The sequence below is a fragment of the Heptranchias perlo genome, chromosome 7 (genome assembly GCF_035084215.1).
Source record: "Heptranchias perlo isolate sHepPer1 chromosome 7, sHepPer1.hap1, whole genome shotgun sequence".
Lineage (NCBI taxonomy): Eukaryota > Metazoa > Chordata > Chondrichthyes > Hexanchiformes > Hexanchidae > Heptranchias > Heptranchias perlo.
This window is the reverse complement of record NC_090331.1, coordinates 53877930-53902669: the sequence shown is the minus strand read 5'-3', so window position 1 is coordinate 53902669 and position 24740 is coordinate 53877930. Positions and strand designations below refer to the sequence as shown.

Genomic DNA, 24740 nt, shown 5'->3' with positions numbered 1-24740 from the left:
GCCGTCAGGTCACAGACTGGCAACTTGACAACAAGGTATATCCCATCCAGATATGGCTCATAACTCCTGTCAGGCACCTGGGCACAGCTGCATAGCTGGCCTACAATGAGTTCCATGCCACCACCAGAAATATTATTGAGCTGACTATCGGCATGCTCAAACAATGCTTCCGCTGCCTGGACCGTTCGGGAGGAGCCCTGCAGTACACCCCTGACCGCGTTTCCAGATTTGTGGTCATGCTCCATGACTTCGCTGTACTGAGGGACCAACCCTTACCACCACCTTGGCACCAAGAAGTGGATTAGGAAAGGGAGCAGGAGCAACATCAACCATCAGTGTCTTTAGCTGCCAGAGCTCTTAGAGAACAACTTATACTGGAGCACTTCACCTGAAGCATCCCTCACCAGTACACCAACAGTCCTGCCAGCCTTATAGCTGCAGTCCTCCCAACCATCATCTGATTGCCTTCCTGCAGTCCAGTCTCATGGGTCTTGCCCTCGGTTAACTATAAATATTAACATCGACATCAAATCCAGAATAAAATACTTTACTCCAACAACTCAATTCATATTTTTATAACAGTCCACTTGTTGAATTAAGAATCACCCTTGTGCAACCCCTTAGTGCCTGTCTAGTGTGCTTGTTCACCTATCCTAATGGTCCTACAAAGTGAATTCCCATTGGCTTCGGCTTGGGAGGTGAAAGGCTGCTGAGCTTCCATTGAGGACACGTCAGATGGTCGTGGTGGGCCACCTCAAGCAGCTCTGGGCCTTGAGGACTTGGCTACAGGTTGCAACATCTCTGCATGGGCCGGGGCAGTCTGGCCCCGCTAGCTGTTTGACATTGACAAGGGCGCTGTCAGTGTAGGTGGTGGGGTCGCAGGCATGCTGTCATCCTGAGAGAGGACAGCAGGTGCCTCCCATGTCACTCTCCTGGGGCAGCACTTCAGCACTCCTTCAGCTCTGCTTGAGAACAGAGTGCAGGCGTGATGTGGCGCTCTTGAAGCCCCTATCAATGTTGTACCCCAGAACCAATATGGAAGCACTCTGAGCTTCCATGGCAGCAGTATGAGCTTCTGTGGAAGCTGTCAGAACCGTCACCACAGCCTCCATCATGGTGTGCCCCACTGTCACGTTCATCAAGCTAATTACTCGCTGCATGTTGGACAGAATGGTCTCTGCTCAAAGCCCCGACACAAGTTGGAGCTGGACTCCTCCATACTCTCAGCTCTTGTGCACAAGCTCACTGGTAGGATGCCCAATGCACCTAGCATTTCCTGCTGTATGTCCATCAGCTTTCTTCGGTAGTCTGTATCCTCAAAGTCAACATCTGAATCCGCTGTAGCAGAGCTAGTATGTGATCTTACCCTCCGGTGATCTGGCACCTATGGCGTCCCCCTGCCCAAGCTCCTGCACACTTGTGCCTGGTGATTCACCATGTGACAACCCTTCCTCTAACCTACCCTTTAAATTACACGTGGAGCTAGTCTCTGAGCTGGTCAGATCGAGTGATACTGCATCTTCAGGAAGGCTGCCCTTTTCTTGAAGTGGCACAGGGGCCTCGACATTTTCAGCACCTGAAATGAAAGAGAGGGGCAATGTTTAGCTTTTAGTGGGAAGAAAAAGCAGAGGGAGACGAGTGGTTGATAAAAGCAGCTGCAGTTTGTCATGGAAAGTGTTTATGGTGAGATAGAAGTGAGAAAAGAAAGAGGTAAGGTGGAAAGAAACCCTGCATGCCATCTCCTCCAAACTTGCCATGGCCATGACTCACCGCCTGATCCCAATGTCTAACACTTCTTTCTCCAGTGGGGAGAAGGTGTGCAGGAGGCTCGGCCTCCTCCAGTTCCCATTTGCTGCCTCATGTTGTGCATGACCTTTTCCTGCGAGACAGAAAGGAGTGTGTTAGTGACAAACTTGTGAGCTGTTTTGAGAATATGCCTGTCATGGTCGAATAGTGCGAATGTTGTGCACAAGATGTGGGAAAGTGAGGGTTCAGTAGTGGCAAGACTTGGCGACTAAGGAGATGGAGTGATCTGTGACGCAGTGATTGTAGGTGAGTGAAAGGAAGAGGTGGAGGGGAGTGTTGTGAGTAGTGGAGCTGCAGGTGTGAGGAGGGAGTTATTGAGGTAACCTTGACTGCTGTACTGAGGTCATTAAACTTCTTTGGGCATTGCAGCCACATCCCGGGTGCTAAGCTCCTCGCATTGACCTCTGCAGCGACCTCTTCCCACTGGCAGTGAAAGTGTTGCCTGGAGGGCTTTCTGCCTACCGAGGAGAACAGGATCTCCCTCCTCTTGCCCTTTTCCTGGACCAGAGCCTCCAACGCTACACCGGAGAACCTGGTTACTCTCTCTGGACCTCTTGCAGCCATTCTGCACCTTTCAAGGATTCCTGCTGTCCGCAGCCTGAGTGCACCACCCCCTTAAGAGGTGCTGGCTGCTTTTAAGTGGTGTCTGATATGCCTGATTTCATGCCCCACCCTCCCCACCCACCAAACAGGTGCACAGCCAGTCAGCAGTGTGGGTAGTTCTGGCTACACAGCTGACACATGATAATGAGGTCCCAGCAAGAATTTTACCTGGTCCCAGTGCCCACATGAACAGGCGCTTGCAGCCAGTGTCCTGCCCCCTACGCGCTTGTTTTTGGGCACAATATAATTTCTAGGCCGTCTTCAGAATGGGAGAAAACATTTCCTTGTGAGTATAGAGTTAAAATAATTTAAATGCCTAAAAAAAGTAGCAATGCAAACTGCCGAAACAACAAAGAAGCCTTTCAAGTTAACATTCAATCCGCAATTCAAAATAGCTTATTTTATAATTTGCTGTAATTTTATGCTATTGATTTACCATATCAACAATTGTATTAATAAATGTTTTAATACCTCACCAGAAATATATCTTACAAAAGAAATTAAGTTTATGATAGATGATGGGCACATATCAAAGTGTCACACAAACCAACTGCTTTCTAAAGATAAAGAGAAATGGAAAATCTTAATCTTATTTGATTTGGTTATCAAAATGAGACACTTCTCCAATAACTAATCCTGTTTCTGGAGAAAAGCCCCTTGAGTATATTCCAGTTTGAAATGTGTAATACACTTCTAATTTTAATATATTCATGGGTATGAGCAAAGAGAGTAAATTACGGTTCTATTTTGTTTCTGTTTCTGAGAAGCAATGATTTAGAATATTGAAGCTGATATAATTTTATTTGTAAATAAAAAGGTGTTCAACATTTAGGTAAACAATGTTATAAAATAATTGTATTACTTTTTAAGAGTGAATAAAAGGAAAGTATATACAAAATTGGTTACAATATAGTTACATGGCGTTGTGTTTTTAATGATGCATGACTCATTCATTGCTCATTATTTTCCTACTGATGGTTGTTTTTTTCATCTAACGTGATGAAAGCACTCAGTCCTTAGGAACAATGGATCAGTGCCAGGGATTTGCTATTGGCTAACTGATTTCTTAATATGACCTGACTAATCCACTGTGACTGCTGAAGCCCAGCCCCCAACCCCTCCCCCACCCCGCGAGATTAAGGTTGTCAGGAGCTTGGTATCCAGAAACTGGTTGAAGGCATGACTTGGAGCATCTTTAATTCAGGAGACCATCTGAACGAAAGTGCAAGGGAAAATTACCTTCAATGGGTGCTAAAGCTGACCCACTCAGCTATTAAGTACTGTTTGCAAATTAATTGTTAAATGGATAGACTGACATGGATTTTTTAAATCTGTTGAAAGGAGAATACTTCAAATCATATGCTAGTTTATTTTTCAATTTATCTTGCATTTTAAAAGAAAATGTATGACAAGATCAGTTGTAAACCAAGATAATGAAAGCTTGACCAGTTTAACTTGCCTTTTAAAAAAATGTAGCAGGTCACATACAGAGTTTCCATTCAGCAGAACATGGTCTAGGTGTCTTCATTGCTATAGTTTGAATTGTCTGAAATTTATTAACCTCTGACCTGGTTAGATAAAGAGAACCAGTTTGTAGATTTTTAACATAGAAAATTATTTCTCCAGATTGGTCATAAAAATTGGAAAGTACGAGCAAGATGCCATCCAAGGAATCTTGGTCAGATAGAAAACCTTACAAATTCCTAATTCGCAAGCCTAAGCAAGAGAACCATCAGCAGGATATTTTGATAGCAGCTCTAGGAATGAGAACGGGACCCCAAAAAGCATCTTCAACTCTGTGGCAACCACTAAAACTGTTTGCTTATTCACAGTTGACTTCACTTGTTCGAAGAGCCACACTGAAGGAAAACGAACGGATTCCAAAGTATGAGAAAGTACATAATTTTAAGGTAAGGAATTGAAATTAGCAATGAACAGATGTGTAGGTTTTTAAATATATATTTTAGATGTTAATTTACTTAGATATTTTAATAATTATAGTTAGATAGCCATTGTATTATCGGATTGTTTATTATGAAACTAAACTCTGGCCATTATCATGAAGTTGAGGTGGAATTTGTTTTCAGTGCTACAATTGAACAATTCTTTAACTAAACTGTTTTACTCAAACTTTATGTTTATTTAATCATGTAACTGTTAAATTTGCATCATTATTCAGAAGAGGTTACTGCATGTTGCATTATGCTGTCCGGGGCAATTTGTTCAAATCCCAAACATAGATTTCCTTCAAAGGGTAAATCATAACATCCATGAAGTTAAGCAATGAAGATCATAAAATAAGCAGCTTTTCCCCTACTTAAATATAAAAAACAGTAAAACTTGCATTCTATCAGTTCTTTGGAAGTATGCATTAGCTTTAGGAAATTCATTTTATATAGTAATCGATCCTCACTTAAAATAACAGCTAAATTCCTCTCACCTAGACAAAGACTAGATCTTCTTGATATTCGTTGCAGATAACCGGTCTCGAGTCTCAGAGTTTGGGTTGTCTCGACTGGTACTAACAGCTGGCCCACATCATTATTTCTAGTGAAACCCTCCTGTGTTAATGAGGTGATAGTGGTGAACGGTACAGAGCTAGCTGCAGTACATGAAATTACTCACACTAATAAATATCCTATTTCCAATATTTTCTTTTTACAACCTTCCTACCAGCTTATAATTAGATAACGGTCCCAATAGACGCACGTGTTTTCGTAGCATTTTATTCTTTTGCTAATACAGTAGATGTGAATAGATTCTTGAGATAAGTGTATTATAATTCTATTTTTCTCTGTGTACATCGGCTTATGGTTACTGTCAGACTGTACTCATAATTAAGGGGTAATACAACATTTTGTGCCTTAAGCATCAATTGTTTAAGTCGGTTTCTGAATATTTATGACCATGCAGTCAGGTAGAAAACATTTACAGGAGTCATTAATTCCTTGGTGTGCTTTTCTAAAAACTGCTTTTTATCTTGTGATTTTTTTGGGGAAAGGAACTGCTTTTGTTTCCAGTATTCAGTAACCTTGTGTTGTGTACTCAAGCTTTCCGATTTTATGAACATAAATGCTTAAGCATTATCAATTTGTTTCCACCTTAGAGCCTCTGCCATAATTTGTTTTTCTAATGTTTAATTTTAACTTCATCAGCTGATTCAATTAATTTACTTGGCTTCATCTGTACATGAAAGAGTTAATGATGCTGTCCAAGTAGATTTGGTTGTCATAGCGCTTTTTCCAGAGATCAAAGTAAATGCTGCTTTATTCGATAGGAATGTGACATAAAATTAATGTTGGTACCTAGCTACTTTAATATTATTCATGACTGTGTGCTCTTTCATTAATGTTCCATTCTGTTCTTGATATCTAAAATGCTAATACCACTGCAGTAGCATCACTGATAGTTGCCATGGCAACTCACCTCCACTCATGTAGCCACCTACAGAATCTGCTCTCCATTTAATATGTTATCACTAACAAAAAGGCACTCAGTGGCCATGCATTTTGCATTTACCTTTCATTTTTTTAATTGCTAACATAAAGACTACTAAACATTGTAAGAAAAAAAATTGTGTTGAGATCTTACATAACCGCTCCCAAACTCGACATTTTCAGCGTTGACTGCTTTAACTCTTGTATAACCATTATTTTAAGATTTTTCTTCGCTTCAGTTTTGTTCAATAGTTCTGTATTTTAATCAAACAATTCACTTGAATAATCCTTGGTGCTAAACTGTTCATTAAAGCTGTAATTTTGTTGCATGATCTTTTTCCCCTAATATTATGCTGCTACATTGCAGGTTCACACATTCCGAGGCCCTCACTGGTGTGAGTACTGTGCCAATTTTATGTGGGGTCTGATTGCTCAGGGCGTGAAATGTGCAGGTACTTTGCTGTTCCCTATATACCTCTTTTCTTGGCATTTCTTTTTCTTTTCTTTAAAACATAACATAATTTTGTGTGCTTTTCTTTTTAGAGTTTTGTTTTTGAATCTAAAATCTTCTTACACTTTTTACCCTGGACATATTTGCAATGTACCTACTTGATCATTATTGAAGATATTATAGTAGAGTTAATAATCAACGCTCTAACCGATTTCCTGAAAAGGGCATGCATTTCCCTGGAATGGTAACATTAAAATGAATGTGGAGTGCGCATAACACTTTCTTACTCATAGTTATTACATTTCAAAACAGCCAGCAATATTTTTGTTTATGGTGGAAACATGATGTTGAAATGCTACACTCATAGTGCACCCCATAGGTGACTAGCCTTTTGGGCACGATAATGTGGTATGTGATTCCAGTGTGTGTTCCATAATAATGTAATCTAAAATATGACATGAAGAAGTTAGTCATTTAAGTCGAATGACATTTTACACAATTCGAGTGACTGCACAACATGAGTGATATTTATTGCAGGGCTACAGCAATATCAGCAACAGAAACTTTCATCTAAAAGCATTACAGGTCTGTCAGCACCATTGTGCCTCTGTGAAAGCAAATACCCACATTTGAATTAATTATTCTTTTCATAAAGTATCTGGAAAAATGAATGTGTTGAAATTTATTCAGAAGATACATTTTTAGGTGCCAAGGATTGTGATTTAGCTTTGTTCCTATGGTTTTTATATGTGTGTTACCTAATATGATTCTTGTCATTGTACATAAACCTCAATTACACAGGCCAATTCAACTCTTCCCTTACTAAGAAGCTATCAGGGATTGAACAGGTCAAAGTTTGATGTCCAATTAATAATTACTTTACTACTTTCACATAGTCAGAAACAGCAAAAAATGATTTCAGATTTATGCTGTGTTCAATTTAACATAGCATAGCACCATTAAGACGTACAGTATTGCTGCTTTTGCTGCGCATAACGTAATGTGGTGTATACTCAATAATGTTCAGCTTTAAGGATTACAGTACATATTTGTCCACTTTGGCGCTTTTGCATCTACATAGCAAAGTAACGTATATCAATCATGCACTTTCTGTTTAAGTGTATTTGTTTGGAAGATTCTAAGATAAAAACATATAACCTGTTTTGACATGGCCGTTTAACTGCTATATTGAAACAATTCATTTCATTAGAACATAGAAAGTTAAGAGAAAATCTGCTAGAGATGTTCAAAATTCTGTAGGATTTTGATAAGGTATATAGGGGAAAACTATTTCCCACTGGCCAATCAGTTCGTATCTAGAGGACATAAATTAAGATAATCGCCAAAAGAATAAAAGATAGGTTAAGAGAAATGTTTTTTTTATGCAGAGGGTTAAGACATGGAATGCCCTGTTCTTGGAAACAAACATTGTTTGCCAACCTTATTAAAGTAGATGTACTTTAATTGAGAACCATTTGGCCTAACAATTTGTTTTGGTATGTGAATGGTCCATTAAGACAGAAGAATTTTGCAGTCAGATGACAAATAGATTTGGATCTGATATTTATCAGATGGATATGCTGACACTCCAAGGAATAGTGTCTGGAACTAAGTATATGTATGATTGAAATCTTTATTTGATTTTTAAAGATACATTTTTGATTTTCTTTGTTCTTCAAACTTCAAATATCTGATTAGAAACCTAAAAATGTGACACTAATTTTCATGTAGATTCATAGAATTTTACAGAAACAGAAGCAGGTCATTTGACCCATCACTCCTATGCCAGCTCTCAAAGAGCAATCCACTTAGTTCAATTCCCTTTCCCCGTACCCTTTAAAAATGTTCTTTTTCAATTATTTATCCACTCTCCAGGAGATTGCGTGATGTGGGAGAGCAGGGTTGCAGGTCGATGGTGTGTGTAGTTGCAGCATATCTGGATAGGGTAGATGGACTAGATGATTTCTTCCATCCTTTTCATATGTTTGTGAGACTATTGGTTCTGTTACTATGTCTTAGCAGTGTAAAAATAACCTACCAAAGTAGTTGCATGAGTTTGCTATGGATTTATCTGCTAAGATTCGAACGTATAGAAGAAGCTTTATTTTTAAGATAATTTGCAGGATGCAGATTGTGTATAATGTTGCATACATTGCCACATTCTTAACTCTTAAAGATAAATAACCATATGATGCTAGTGGGACCAGATAAAAAGGTTATCAACTCTGCTGCAAGGAATTGTGACTTTGATTTCTAATGGTCTCATGCACCCATTAAATGTTTGATTTGTATAGTGAGGAAGAATAAAACCATTAGATTTTACTGAAGAATTTGACACAATCTTACAAATACAATATTAAGATATTTACAGAATTCTAGACAATAAGCTCAAACAGTCTGTTCTTTTGTGGTTTTTATGCTGCTGGGTTTATTCAAAATCATAGAAACAGACTATTTATCCCATCAAGTCTGCATCTGTTTTTCCCCATGAGTCACCTAATCTAATCCCACACTTCTGTTCATCTCTCCACACCATTTAACATTTGTCTTTTATAAGCAACTACTTAATTCCATTTTTAAAGTACTTATGGATTCTGCTTCAACATATGTTTGTGGCAGAGTTTCCATTTTCTAACCACACTCTGTGTAAAGAAGTTTTTCCAGCAACCCTTTTAATTCTTTTTTGTGACTATTATCTTTAATTTGTGCTCTCCCGTTACTGTCTTGCCGACCAATGGAAACAATCTATCGCTATTTACCCTATCATACTCTTCACAATTTTGAAGACCTCTATCAGGCCAGTTCTCAACCTTCTTAACTCCAATGAAAAAGTCCTAATTGATCAGATTTTGCTTCATAACTGTAATCCCTCATCCCTGATAACATCCTAATGAATCTATCCTTCCTATAGCAGGATATCCAAAAGTATACACAATACTGTAATTGCAGTCTAACTGAGATCTTGTACAAGTTCAAAATTGCCTCCTGGGCCCCGATTTTCAAATGAAATTGCGGGTGCATTGAGGGCGGAGGGGCTGAGAAAGTCGGGAAAATCCTGAGCGGGTGTGGAAGCCAGCCCCAACCCGCCGACTTCCAGGTTTCCCACAGACGTGCCCGTGTGAGCGCGGACTTCCCGAATGCGGAAGTCCCGCCAACAATTAAAGCCAGCGGGATGATAGTTAAAGAACCAAATGTACCAACATTATTTCTGAAATCGTAGGTAGTTAAACCGATTTTAAGTTACCTGGGCGGCTTTCCCATGGCTTCCGATTCAGGCCTGGTGAAAATAAAAGTAAATAAATTAAATGAAAAACCATTGCACAAAGTTTAAAAAAAACAAAATAAACCTACCTTTCCACCAATGTCACCTGCACCCCGCTGGTCCAATGTCCAATGTCTCCCTTTCCAATGTCCCTCACAGCCCCCGATGTCTCCCTCTCTGATCTCTCCCCCCCCCCCCCCCGCCCCCCCGCCGATCTCCCTGTCTTCCCCCCCTGATCTCCCCCTCTCCCCCACCCGATCTTCAGCACTGGATGACGTCTCCCTCTTTCTCTTTCCCCTCCCCCCCCACCCCCCGGCGTTGCATCAGCCTGTTAATCAGGCTGGCTGCCGGGTGAAAAACCCAGAAACAACTTTAATCACCATCAGTTACATCGCGATTGCGTAAGAAAAAGTACGTTTTTTTTTTATTCGGGTTTGCCACGCACACTTTCACTACCCCCCCACCGCTGCCATCCGTCCACCATTTCAAAATTGAGCCTCTTGTTTTCTTCTTGTGTGCCTCTAACTAAAAAAAGATTCTGTTTGCCTTTTTATAGCCTTATCTACTTGCACTACCACCTTTTAATAACCTGTGTGTATCTTCACAACAAGGTCCTTCTGCTGCTCTATTTAAAATCTTACCATTTAAGGCATACTTTCTTACCATATTCTTCCTTCCAAAATGTAGTACTTCACATTCTTCTACATTGAATTACTTTTGTCACCTAACTTAGGAACATAGGAACAGGAGTAGGCCATTCAGCCCCTCGTGCCTGCTCCGCGATTTGATAAGATCATGGCTGATCTGTGATCTAGCTCCATATACCTGCCTTTGGCCCATATCCCTTAATACCTTTGGTTGCCAAAAAGCTATCCATCTCAGATTTAAATTTAGCAATTGAGCTAGTATCAATTGCCGTTTGCAGAAGAGAGTTCCAAACTTCTACCACCCTTTGTGTGTAGAAATATTTTCTAATCTCACTCCTGAAAGGTCTGGCTCTAATTTTCAGACTGTGCCCCCTACTCCTAGAATCCCCAACCAGTGGAAATAGTTTCTCTCTATCCACCCTATCCGTTCCCCTTAATATCTTATAAACTTCGATCAAATCACCCCTTAGCCTTCTAAACTCCAGAGAATACAACCCCAATTTGTGTGAGGAAACTGCCTTTCCTGCTAGCCTATATATGTCTTTCACTATCTTTATCACAATTTGCCAAAGCCTCCCAATTTGGTGTCAACAGCAAATGCCAATACTGTTACCGGAATTCCTAAGTCAAGACCGTTTATGTTTATGGTAAATAGCAGCAGCCCCAACACCATTCACCATATCAGAAGCAAAATACTGCGAATGCTGGAAATCTGAAATAAAAACAGAAAATGCTGGAGAAGCTGAGCAAGTCAGACAGCATCTGTGGAGAAAGAAACAGAGTTATCGTTTCAGATCGAAGACCTTTCGTCAGAATTGGAAGGTGTTAAGAGTTAAAGTTTTTCAGCATGTACAGAGCCATGGAAAGGGGGGAGGGGAGGGGAGGAAAGAACAAAAGGGAAGGTCTGTGCTAGGATAGAGGGCACGAGCGATTAAATGACAAAAAGGATGTTGGTGCAAGGCAAGGAAGGTGGTAATGGGACAGGTTAAGAAACAAAAGATTGCTCAGAAGTAGCTGTAAGTAGCAGCAGCAAAACCATTATCAGCACTAGCTGACCGAAAAAATGGGAGCAATGGTTACGATTTAAAGTTATCGAAATCATTGTTGAGTTCGGAAGGTTGTAAAGTGTCGAAACGAAAGATGAGGTGCTGTTCCTCGAGCTTACGTTGAGCTTCATTGGAACAGTGTAAGAGGCCGAGGACAGAGAGGTCAGAGTAGGAGTGGGAAGGGGAATTAAAATGGCAAGCGACCAGCAGATCAGGGTCACGCTTGAGGACAGCGGAGGTGTTCAGTAAGCGATCACCCAGTCTGCGTTTGGTCTCCCCATCGTGAGCAGTGAATACAGTATACTAAATTGAAAGAAGTACAAGTTAACCGCTGTTTCACCTGGAAGGAGTGTTTGGGGCCCCGGACGGTGGGAAGGGAGGAGGTGAAGGGGCAGGTGTTGCATCTCCTGCGCTCGGACGGGAAAGTGCCATGGGGAGGAGACGGGAGTTGGGAGGGATGGAAGAGTGGACTAGGGTGTCGCAGAGGGAGCGGTCCCTTCGGAATGCTGAAAGGGAAGGGGAGGGGAAGATGTGTTTGGTGGTGGGATCGCGCTGGAGGTGGCGGAAATGGCGGAAGATGATACGTTAAATGTGGAGGCTGGTGGGGTGGAAGGTGAGGACAAGAGGGCCCTGTCATGGTTCTGGGAGGGAAGGGAGGGGTGAGGGCAGAAATGAGGGAAATAGGACGGACACAGTTGAGGACCCTGTTAACTACAGTGGAGAGGAATCCTCAGTTGAGGAAAAAGGAAGGCACTGGTGCAGAAGGTGGTATCGTCAGAACAGATGCGACGGAGACGGAGAAACTGGGAGAAGGGAATAGAGTCCTTACAGGAAGCAGGGTGGGAGGAAGTGTAATCAAGGTAGCTGTGGGAGTCGGTGGGTTTATAATAGATATCGGTTGACAGTCTATCCCCAGAAATGGAAATAGAGAAGTCAGGGAAGGGATGGACCATGTGAAGGCGAGGGAAGGGTGGAAATTGGAAGCAAAGTTGATGAAATTTTCCAGTTCAGGGTGAGAGAAGCTTAGAGTGAGTGAGGGGAGTAGAGAAATTGAGACGGCCGATGTGAAGCCGGCAGTTCGTGGTGAAAAGATCAAGAGAGGGTAAGAGGCCAGAGGGAGGGGGCCAGGTAGAACGAGAATTCTGAAGACGGGAGAAAGGGTCCGCTGTGCGGGGGAAGACTCCTGGCCAAAGAAGTGGGTGTGGAGGCAAAAGCGACGGAAGAAGAGCTCAGCATCGTGTCGAGCTCGAAATTCATTGAAGTGGGGGCTTAAGGGGATGAAGCTAAGGCCTTTGCTGAGGACTGATTGTTCAGGGTCAGAGACGGGAAGGTTAGAGGGGATAGCGAAAACACGACAAAGGGTAAGATTGGAGGGAGGGATGGGGTCAGAGGAAAGTGATGGGGAAGAAGGATCAGGAGGGGCGTTGGTATCTAAGAGTTGTTGAAGCTTGCAGTCCTTGACACCTGAAAGGAAGAAGAAAAGTTTTTTGTTCAAGTGCCGGATGAGGCGAAGGATGAAATGGACCTGTGGACCAGGACAGCTCTGAAATAGACTGAGTCGGTGCTGCTGAAGAGAGAGGTCGAGAGTGTGCATGTGGCGGTGCATGACGTTGAGCGTGGATCTCAGAAAGCGATGAAAGCAGTGGTTCAAGGAACGTTGAATATCATGGAGATATCTGTAATCACGGGTGGATCTGAAACATGAAAGGTGGAATTTAAGTTGGAAACCACATGGAATAAGTCAGGGCTGGAGACAGTTGCTGAGGAAAGAGATGTGGTTGTGAAAGCGAGTTTTAGAAGAAACCTGATCAAACACGAGAAGGGTAATAGAAAGCAATGAAGGTGAACAAGGTAAAAGAGACAAACAGAAACCCCGTCGGAGAAAAGATCAGAACTTCCTAAAAATGGGCATTACTGGAAAAGAAGCGGCCGTGAATTAAACACTAAATCAAAAGCAAAATACTGTGGATGCTGGAAATCTGAAATAAAAACAGAAAATGCTGGAAAAACTCAGTATTTACATCTTTCCAGTTCAAGAAACTAACCTTTACTCCTATCCTTTGCTTTCCGCTGTCCAACCAACTCTCTGTCCATGAATAGAGTGAAAGGGCTGACTGGCTGATGTGCGTCATGTCACCTGCTGGAGCCTGGAGCAATCCAGAAGCAAAAAGATTTAGTGCTGTCATAACCTTGACGGCCACAGGCAACATATGATCACCTCTCAGTCTATGCTCCAGGTCTGGCTGCAGCAGGTGGCGCAGGGCAGTGACATCCTTGCGACTGAACCGGAGCCTCTTAACACATTAGTCCTCGGTGAAATTGAGGCATGTTATTCAATTTCTGTACGCCCCGCTGCGTGGATATTGGTGCCTCTGTGCAGCTTCCTCCTCTCTCTCCTGTTGCTCATGTTCCTTGTCCTCCTGCACCACCCAGTTAGGAGTTGCCAGTATGATTCCCAAGCTGAAGAGGACTCACTTGTTTGAATCTGAAAAGACTAAGAAATGCAAATAAAACCTTAATCCTTCAAAATATACAGCTCTGCAATAGTCAGTACTTACTCATGTGAGTGGGGGTAAGAGTAACTAAAACATGGATATTTATCCATGTTTTAGTTACTCTTACCCCCACTTTCTAAGTGGGTTCTTCATCGAGCAGTTGTCCTGACTTTTCCTATGAAAATTGCAGCAAGGTCCTATCTGCATGATAGGACCCCTATTTAAATACTGTTGCCACCTGATACAGGCAGACACCTGAACCACCCGTGTCCTTGTGGCACTCAAAATGGCAGTGGAGAAAATGTGCGCAAGATCAGGGAGGTAAGTACACCACCGCCATTTTCACTCTCTTTGTGCCTCGTTAGCACCAGGTGCAGCAAGTGAAAATCAGTCCCCAGTAGTTTACCAACAGCCAAGGTGAGACTAAGTGGCCTGTAATTTCCTGTCTTATCCCTGTCATTTTTGAAGGATGTTGCATTTGCCACCCTCCAGGCCTCGGGCACAATTATACTTTTTGCAGCGCTGACCATGTCAAGATATGCAGGATCAGTGGGAGGGCACCTCTTCTGCATGTGCCCAGCAGGCTCCCACACTACTATGGCTGTATGTTCCGTATCTACTAGCCTTGTTTCGCTGGAAACTTTGTCACCTGGCTGCCATCCAGGGGTGGGGGAATAACCGGCCCTTCCTCATCACCGAACCCCCCCACGGGAAAGCATCTGTTGTGTCACCTTCAGCCCCCTTACTAAGGGGGCCGCGACCACAAAATTCAAATATTTTATTTCAGATGTTTACATTAAAAAAATTACTGATTTTTACTATTGCCATGAAATATTAGAGATGAGAAAGGCAATTTTTATTTTGACCCATGAAATTAAAGTGGCTATAGATACACCCTCCTTTTTTGAATTCAGTTTTTCCCTATGGCAATAATTGTAATTTTCTGATATAATTTAAAAGGGTTTCTCTTATTCTATATTCTTAGATTGTGGGTTGAATGTTCACAAGCAGTGTTCCAAGATGGTTCCACATGATTGCAAGCCAGACCTGAAGCATGTGAAAAAAGTCTACAGCTGTGACCTGACAACACTGGTTAAAGCACATAACACCAAGAGACCAATGGTGGTGGACATGTGCATTCGAGAAATTGAAACCAGAGGTAGGAGCCAGCAGTCAGTCTTGGATTATTGGCAGTCACTGTGATTATTTCTATACTAACCAATTGGAAAAGTTTTTAATTGTACAGAGACATTATTCTAATTTTCACTTTTGGGCAACTTACTACAAATAATGTTATGTACGATTCTGTACATTCACATCTGTAAGCTATTGGCCCAGATATTGCTGCCAAAAATAACGTTGAAGCTATTGGCACTCACCGTTAGTTATGCGCAAATGGTACCACAACTTCAGGCAAGGGGCAGATGTGAAGTTAAATTCAAATATCCAAAAGTTGCTGTCGGAGTTGTGCCACTCCACCATTATCTTCGCAAAAACGGCATCTCGCTGTCTGCCTCACAATTGAAATGCAATGAATGGCGTAAAGTTGCTGTATTTGTGCAGTAGATCTGAACTAAACTCGCCACAGAAAGTTAAATCTTGTCCATTTCAGTCTAAATGCCCTTTTAGTGCCAATGAGGTTGATTGGCAGTAATAAGTGTTAATTACTGCCAATCAACCTCATTGGCACTGAAAATTAACTATTGTGGTTTTAATTGTTGTTGGAGATTTAAAAAATTTTAAATTTTTTTTACTTTCCATTTCTGTCTTTTTTTTCTCCCTTTCTTAATCCAATCATTCTTTTCCTTCCCTTTATTTCTCTTTCTGTACCTGATTTGACATTGAATTCACCCACTCTAACTTACACTTCCTTCTCATTCCTTGCGCTGTTAATTTCTCAATCCTTCAATCTGATTGGTTAAGGAGATACACAGTTGCTTGCCCTGTTCACTCAGGTCTCAGATGCCCTGTGGTACAAGGTACTTGCTACCTGTGTGGATGAGAACAAGGACTGCCGGGAGGATGGGCAAACTGACCACAGCACCGTGGTGCAGCGGGCCATTCAAGTGGGGGGAGTAAAAAGGAATGTGGTAGTTGTAGGCGATAGTACAGTCAGGGGGATAGATACTGTTCTGTGCAACCGCGACTAGGTGTCCCGAAGGCTGTGTTGCCTGCCCGATGCCAGGGTTAAGGACATCTCCTCGCGGCTGGAAAAGGACTTGGAGCATGAGGGGGAGGATCCAGTTGTCGTGGTCCACGTGGGAGCCAACGACAAAAGTAGAACTAAAAATGAGTTTCTGCTGAGGGATTTTGAAGAGCTGGGGTCTAATTAATAAACAGGACCTCAAAGGTAATAATCTCTTGATTACTACCTGAGCCACGCGCAAATTGGCATAGGGTCAAACAGATCAGAGAGTTAAATGTGTGGCTCAAACAGTAGTGTGGGAGACAGGGGTTTTGATTCATGCGGCACTGGCACCAGTGCTGGGGTAAGTGGGACCTGTTCTGTTGGGATTTGCTCCACTTAAATGGAACTGGGACCAGTATCCTGGCGAATCAAATAACTAGGGTGGTAGATAGGGCTTTAAACTAAAAAGTGGGGGTGGGGAGGGGTCAGGTGAGGGGAAATTTAGAAATCTAAAGAAATTAAAGGTTCTTTATCTGAACGCACGAAGCATTCGTAACAAGATAGTAAAGGACGACATAAGGACAGTAGTGAGAAAGAATCTTGGCTCGGATATACCCCTCCTCCTCCTTACCCCATCCAGTAGCACCTGGAGTGAGGCATCACTAAATCTGGGAGCAGCCTTTCCCCTGGGCTGCTCCATGCTGTAATGTTGGTTGTTTGCTCCAGGAGCAGCATTGGAGGACTGCCCCTTTAAATAGGGCTCCTCCAGCTGACAGCCTGTGATGTGGGTGCGCAGTCCGTCCACTGCACAGGTTTCCGGCGGGAAACCCAGAAGCCACATTAAGTGGCTCCAATTTACCTGTGATCACGTGGGGAATGGACGGATTTTACTGGGCGGGTTACCCAGTCGCCCCCCCCGCTGCCATCCCGCCTCCCTGGTAATATTGGGACCAAAGAGTCTGTAAAGGGATATAGACAGGCTAAGTAAATGGGCAGGAAGGTGGCAGATGGAGTATAATGTGGGGAAATGTGAGGTTATTCACTTCGGTAGGAAGAACAGAAAAACAGAATATTTTTTAAATGACGAGAAACTATTAAGGTTGGTGTTCAGAGAGATTTGGGTGTCCTCATACAAGAAGCACAAAGTTAGCATGCAGGTATAGCAAGCAATTAGAAACGCAAATGGCATGTTGGTCTTTATTGCAAGGGGGTTGGAGTACAAGAGTAAGGAAGTCTTGCCACAATTGTACAGGGCTTAAGTGAGACCACACCTGAAGTACTGTGTACAGTTTTGGTCTCCTTATCTAAGGAAGGATGTTCTTGCCTTAGAGGCAGTCCAACAAAGGTTCACTAGATTGATTCCTGGGATGAGAGGGTTGTCCTATGAGGAAAGATTGAGTAGAATGGGCCTATATTCTCTGGAGTTTTGGAAGAATGAGAGGTGATCTCATTGAAACATATAAGATTCTGAGGGGGCTTGACAGGGTAGATGCTGAGCGGTTGTTTCCCCATGGCTGGAGAGTCTAGAATTAGGGGGCATAGTTTCAGGACAAGGGGTCGGCCATTTAAGACTGAGATGAGGAGGAATTTCTTCACGCAGATGGTTGTGAATCTTTAGAATTCTCTGCTCCAGAGGGCTGTGGATGCTGAGTCGTTGAGTATATTCAAGGCTCAGATAGATAGATTTTTGGATTCATGTGGAATCAAGGGGTATGCAGACCAGGTGGGAAAGTGGAGTTGAGGTGGAAGATCAGCCATGATCTTATTGAATGGTGGAGCAGGCTCAAGGGGCCATATGGCCTACTCCTCCTATTTCTTATGTTTTTATGTTTCCCTCGCTGTAACGTTATCAGTTTGCACTGTCAGCAACTTGCCATGCAAAAAATTTAAAAACCTAAATGTGCATGGTATAGTCTAACTAACGGCATGCGCCATTAGATGCCCTGCCACAGCAAAATCTGGGCCAATATTTACTTACTGAAATTGAGTAAACGTTAGTGGTGGAATGAATATTTTCTATTTTTTTCTGCAAGCCGAAGTACATGATGCTTGAAAAGATATGGCCATAGAATTTCGATGGCGCTGTGTCCATTTTACAGACGCAAAAGCATCCAAAATGACAGGCGGCGTGCGTGTGCACATTCTGAGCCGGACATGCGCCACCCGCCATATTGGTATAGGCATCAAAAGAGGCGTCCAGGGCCCACGCCTGAAACAGGCATTAGGCCCTTTGCATATGCAAATAAAGAGCCTAGTACCTGTTTGATGTCCCTTTTACCAAATTGGTTTGCCCCGTACGCAGCCGGCATGGAGCCGGTTGCATTCAGGAAAACCAGGTCTCCATGCGGCCTGCAGTGGTGCTTAAAGGGACCGCTGCAGGCCGCCACCAAAAGGTTTTCAAATACTTACCAAAATGTAGGTCCGGAAGGTACAGGAATGCTCCTCCAAGCTCCACGTTACCATGGACCACTGCTGTCCTCCACTCGCACCCCCTCCTGATCGCTGCCTTCCTCCCTCTTCTGGTCGCTGCCTCCTTTGCTCCCCCACCCCCCCCTCCCGATCGCTTACTCCCCTGTCCTGGTCACTCCCTTTCTCCTGATTGCTTACCCCCCGCTTCCAAGACCTATCTGAGGACCTCTGTTGGCATCATAGCGGCCCAAAATTCAAATCGTCTTTGCTGGCAAGCTGTCTGTCGGGCATCTGCAGCTCGCTGGATTGATGTAAATGAGGCCTGAACCCCAATATCGGGTGGGCCTTGGGCCTACCCACTCTGGCGCATGGATCGTTTAGGGATCGGCATGACAGCCAGCATGAACAAATTTCTAGGCCATCTTATTCATACAAAGGTATAAATGATTTTAGATCTTTAACATCATGTGAAGATTGCCAAACTTGTGTTCAAATTATTGTCATTTTGAAGTGTCATACAGGGGAAGTAGAAAGCTGAAGTCCTACATCATCTCCCTGCTTAAAAAGAGGCTGTTGCCTTTCTGAGCCTTCATACAAGTCCATAAATTATCTTTAATTGTAGTACACAAGGTTAGCAATTGTGATTTAATCTGAGAATTTTTTTGTAGAGATGCATTTCTCTGCGAATAATTATATATGACAGGATATGAGTAATTGGGTAGGAACAGAGAACAATCTATATATGCTCCAAATTGCTTTTCTGCAGATGAGCTCACCTGTCAATGCATTGCTCCTTCAAATGCACTGATATTCACTATTGTAGCCTGAGGAAAAACACACTTCTAGTTGTTGTATTGGTGATCACGTTGCATATGCTTGGACTCCAGCATCCTGTGAAATACAGGTGCAGGTGCGATTGATAACTCCCTTCAGCTGACAGCCATTAGTCAGAGCAGAATATCACTTCCAAATCTAAGCTTTCGAGAGAGGTTGAGGCCTCCGAGTAAAAATGATATTGAGGGTACTAAACTATACGAAAAAAAAAGAACTTGCATTTATATAGCGCTTTTCACAACCATAGGATGTCCCAAAGCGCTTCAAAGCCAATTAATTAGTTTTGAAATGTAGTAAAACACAATTGTATAGTTGTAAACAATTTTACAACACCAAGTTATAGTCCAGCAATTTTATTTTAAATTCACAAGCTTTCGGAGATTTTCTCCTTCCTCAGGTAAATGTTTCAAGATCTCCTTGAAGCCTACGCATTTATACATATTGAATAATACATGGTGTTTACAGACTGCCCCTGCAACTGCCCGTTGCCAAGGCAATCACCGTGTTCAGACAGAGAGGTGTCATCTGCAGAACCCCCGAATACACATTCAACAAAAAAACAAACAGGGAAAAAAAACAGAGAAAAAAAAACACAGAGAGAGGCAGAAACATCCGGAAGGCAGAGAGAGCCAGCAAATGACCCATTATATTAAAAACAGATAACATTTGTTCGCTGGTGGGGTAACGTGTAGCGTGACATGAACCCAAGATCCCGGTTGAGGCCGTCCTCATGGGTGCGGAACTTGGCTATCAATTTCTGCTCGACGATTTTGCGTTGTCGTGTGTCTCGAAGGCCGCCTTGGAGTACGCTTACCCGAAGGTCGGTGGATGAATGTCCATGACTGCTGAAGTGTTCCCCGACTGGGAGGGAACCCTCCTGTTTGGCGATTGTTGCGCGGTGTCCGTTCATCCGTTGTCGCAGCGTCTGCATGGTCTCGCCAATGTACCATGCTCTGGGGCATCCTTTCCTGCAACGTATGAGGTAGACAACGTTGGCCGAGTCACTCGGCCAACGTTGTCTACCTCATACGTTGCAGGAAAGGATGCCCCAGAGCATGGTACATTGGCGAGACCATGCAGACGCTGCGACAACGGATGAACGGACACCGCGCAACAATCGCCAAACAGGAGGGTTCCCTCCCAGTCGGGGAACACTTCAGCAGTCATGGACATTCATCCACCGACCTTCGGGTAAGCGTACTCCAAGGCGGCCTTCGAGACACACGACAACGCAAAATCGTCGAGCAGAAATTGATAGCCAAGTTCCGCACCCATGAGGACGGCCTCAACCGGGATCTTGGGTTCATGTCACGCTACACGTTACCCCACCAGCGAACAAATGTTATCTGTTTTTAATATAATGGGTCATTTGCTGGCTCTCTCTGCCTTCCGGATGTTTCTGCCTCTCTCTGTGTTTTTTTTTCTCTGTTTTTTTTCCCTGTTTGTTTTTTTGTTGAATGTGTATTCGGGGGTTCTGCAGATGACACCTCTCTGTCTGAACACGGTGATTGCCTTGGCAACGGGCAGTTGCAGGGGCAGTCTGTAAACACCATGTATTATTCAATATGTATAAATGCGTAGGCTTCAAGGAGATCTTGAAACATTTACCTGAGGAAGGAGAAAATCTCCGAAAGCTTGTGAATTTAAAATAAAATTGCTGGACTATAACTTGGTGTTGTAAAATTGTTTACAATTGTCAACCCCAGTCCATCACCGGCATCTCCACATCACAATTGTATAGGTAAGTTTAATTATGTTATTGTGAAATATGCAATTTCTTACTGGTTTTTTTAAGATACCTTATTTTTGAGTTTGTGCGAAAGAAAAATGGTGAATGAAAGGTTTCTGAAAAAATATTTTGTAAGATTTGATTGGCTTCAGCTTTTTCAGTGGTAGATTTTCATCACAGTTGCAGAGTTGAGATTTGTTGCAGTCAAATGGATTTTGAACATAAATTGAGCTGGTTTCATTTTTTGTTGATAAATCTTCTCTAGTATTCTTAGTTCTGATATGTTTCTTTGGCTCAAATTTCAAATTTGAGCCAATCAGCTCCAAGCAATTTGCATGAGACTGTGTGATGCCCGGAGTGTGATGACAAGCAATAAATGCAATCATTCATTTTTTATATAATATTAATTGTTCTCCTGTAGCATTGTTGATATGTTGTTTTATATGACATACATTATATTGTCAGGGCCATTGATTTGCAGTGATTGAAAGAAAGAACTTGCATTTATATAGCACCTTTCATGACCTCCGGGCGTCCCAAAGCGCTTTACAGCCAATGAAATACTTTTGAAGTACAGTCAAAGTTGTAGGAAACACAGCAGCCCGACCAGGGCACTAGGGAGAACTCTCTTGCTCCTCTTCAAAATAGTGCTGTAGGATCTTTTAGGTCAACCTATGAGGGCAGACGGGGCCTTGATTTAACTTTTCAGCCGAAAGGTGCCACCTCAGATGGTGCAGCACTCCCTCGGTACTACACTGAGGTGTCAGCCGAGATTTTGTGCTCAAGACTCTGGAGTGGGTCTTAAACCCACAACCTTCTGACTCAGAGATGAGAGTGCTACCCACTAAACCATGGCTGAATAAGTTATTTTAATTGAAGAGTGCTGTAGGAGTATTAACGATAATTTCAGGCTTGAATTCTGTGATTATATGCATATTTTCATGGAAACTGTAAATCAGTGACCTTGAGTGTTACAAAGGTATGGGTGCTCAGGGCGATATGATATGCAGTCATGACAGCGATGGGGAAGGATATTTCTTAAATGGTTTTCTAAGCAGTGAGATGGGGAAACTTGTATTGCGAAGGTCAGCATTTATTTTAATTAATAGAGGTTTCCTCAAGCTACTGCTTGAAAACAAATACCCTTTTCCCACAGTACCACACATCAGTCAGAGCCGGCTCCATGCTCTGCTGTGAATGGACCCTGAGTCAGCCTTGAGGGTATATGAGGTGTTTTTTTAAAAGGGTTTCTCCAGGCTGCTGAGTATTTTAAATAATACAGGTTTTCCCACTATTGATGAAAGCCTTTCAACAGATTTTAAAATGCTTTAGAACTTGGAAACAGGTTCCCGGCAACAACTAGGAACATAGCTGTTGCCAATCTCAGGTTTTGAGGTTGAGTTGGCGGCCACAGTCGGGGGTGTGGGAATCTGGTAGTAGTAGAGAGGACGGAGCTGGAATTGGGCCTGTGGCCTGATTTTAGGAGCTTCAACTTAGGGGAAAGGGGAGAGGAGAGAGTTGTTTCAGGGCCTGGCAGCACTGTGAATGTGGGAGGGAGTAGAATTTGGAAAGATGTTTGTAGAAGATTTCCCCAGTAGTAAGTGTGTAAATAAATATTTCCAGAGTCCCGCCGACACCCGGCTAGATTGACTATCTGGCCAGCGGGCAGGAATGGGAATCCGGCGGCAAGAGGCCGCAGCCGGGGACCCATGGGAATGGTCCCAGCAATCAGTGTGTGAAGGGGACTCCCACGCATCGAGGTAGGAGGGGCAGGCTGGGCCCGGGATTCATTTCAGTGAAGATCGGGGGCTGGGGATTCCCCAAAGATCAAAGAGTGCTGGAGCTGGGGAGGCCCAAAGACACCCTGAAGGGAGCACTCTTTCTCCTCCTGCCCCACAAAGAGTTCAAAGACAGGCAAAGTTTTAAAACTTACCTGGGTCTCTTCTGGCCAGTCGGCTCCTCTCACCGTATTGCAGCTGCCTGGCAGCAGACAGCACTGGACTCCCACTGCATGGACCTTAAAATTAGATCGCGGCGCCAATAATATCAATGGGCCGCGACTTTTGAATCTTAAGTAGGCCACGGGGCCCAAAATATGATCGTTTGAAGGCAGGATTTTTTTTATCAGTGGCTAGAGATTGGCACCAGAACCCAGAACACTCACAGCTTGGTAGGACCAAGATTGTTGCTACCAAGGATCGGGCTTTCAAGCCTTGAAGCATGTTCAATGTGGGGAAAGGAGGAGTTGAGAGTACAACATCCCTTAGGCAGGCAAGCAAGGACACTTGGGCTCACTAAGGAAGAGGCGGCCATTACACTGGTGCAGCAGCCACTAATGAAGATGCAACAAGGAGTGGTGATGGGTGGGTGATATGATCGCAGGGGAGGCTTGCTATGGAGCTCACCCATGGGCTTGGCACGGTGTGGTTAACACTCAAAGGGGAGTGACATGTTGGGATTCTGGGCCCGGGAGAAATGTGGGAGGAATGCAGGCACGATGTAGCACCAAAGGTGGCCAATGGGTTGGGGGGAGGGCAGACATGGGGGTTGGTGGGGATTCCATAGCTCATGGGGATAGGCAGGCAAACTGCCTTCAAATTTTTTAAGGCAGGTAGCTCAGAACAAGCCCAAAGGCCTTAGGCAGAAACACAACCTGAGGAGTGACAGAAAACTTGGAGCGAAAATACCCAAAAAGAAGATTTCTGGAATGCGGCAGGTTTTTACAAAGGTAATTTCAATTTACAAAAAGTTTTTTCTCCCTATCTTTACTTTCCTTTATTAATGTGGCTAACAGCACTGGAGTCTCAGACCTTTAGACAGCGCTAAAGCAGCACCCGGTTGTTTGAGCTTGTAACTGCAAGTATACTCAAACTCAGTATAAAATAATAGCTTTTATGTTAGCAGCTAGGGTGTTAGTACAGGTAGGCATTACTAATACTAGTTAAAATAATAACATTGTAAACTCCTATCACAGCACCACCTACAGGTATTGCAGATAAATCTAATATAAAAATGCCATTAAAACAGTTGATATAGGGTTTTCAATACACTTTGAAATGGAATGTGTTGATCCACCTACAATTTTTAATATATGATATAATTACTTTCGAGTAAAATTTTTATTGTTATCATATTGCCTGTTTCATAATGCTCTGGAGAACCCTTTTTATTAAAAATGTTATATTTTGTAGGTCTGAAGTCTGAAGGTTTGTATAGAGTATCAGGGTTTAGTGATCTAATTGAAGATGTCAAGCTGGCATTTGACAGAGGTATGTGCAGTTTCATTTTCTGAAATTTTACACAGCTAACTGTGAGGAAACCCTCTATGGTATTCACAACAAACAGATGAATACTATTACCTTGACTGGTTTCTAGATTTTTCAGTTTTGAAAATAACTGCATAAATCTAGCTATGCCAAAGTCGAGTCAGAGAAAATGAAAGATTTCAGATTTGTTATGTTCTGCAGCAGTTGAAAGTTAAAATAAAGATACCTAACATCAGTCCTCGGGCTTCCTAAGGTAGAGCAGATGAAGAACTACAAAGACTTATTATGTTAATCTGGTTACCATGTGAATTCAGGCATACAGTGAGCTACAACAGCAGCTGGATGAAAACTTGTAAATCTATTTTTATTAGTTGATAGAGAAGGACAGATTTTAGCTTTCAAAGAACTTAAGCTTTTCTCCTTGCATGACAGTAATATTATTTAAGTTTTGCAGTTTTTTTTTCATTAGATTGTATATGAAAGAGGAGTCCAAAAAAATCGTAATCCCCACTCTTTTCCTCAAGTAGTATCAATGTTTGCAAAATGTTTTAAATCTACTGCAACTTTAAAAGTCAGCCAAAAAAGAAGCTAATACCCCAGTCCTATCCTGTTAAAGGGGACTGAAAA

General features: G+C 42.8%; 1 protein-coding gene across 1 annotated transcript in view; it reads left to right on the top strand.

Moving 5' to 3' along the window:
• chn1 (chimerin 1) overlaps nt 1-24740 on the top strand; it is a 190975-nt gene that overhangs the window by 151555 nt on the left and 14680 nt on the right. The window contains exons 7-10 of the mRNA XM_067987580.1: nt 4242-4319; nt 6214-6298; nt 14733-14906; nt 24039-24116. Of these exons, the coding sequence (XP_067843681.1) occupies nt 4242-4319; nt 6214-6298; nt 14733-14906; nt 24039-24116 (415 nt within the window). The remainder of the gene's footprint in view (nt 1-4241; nt 4320-6213; nt 6299-14732; nt 14907-24038; nt 24117-24740) is intronic.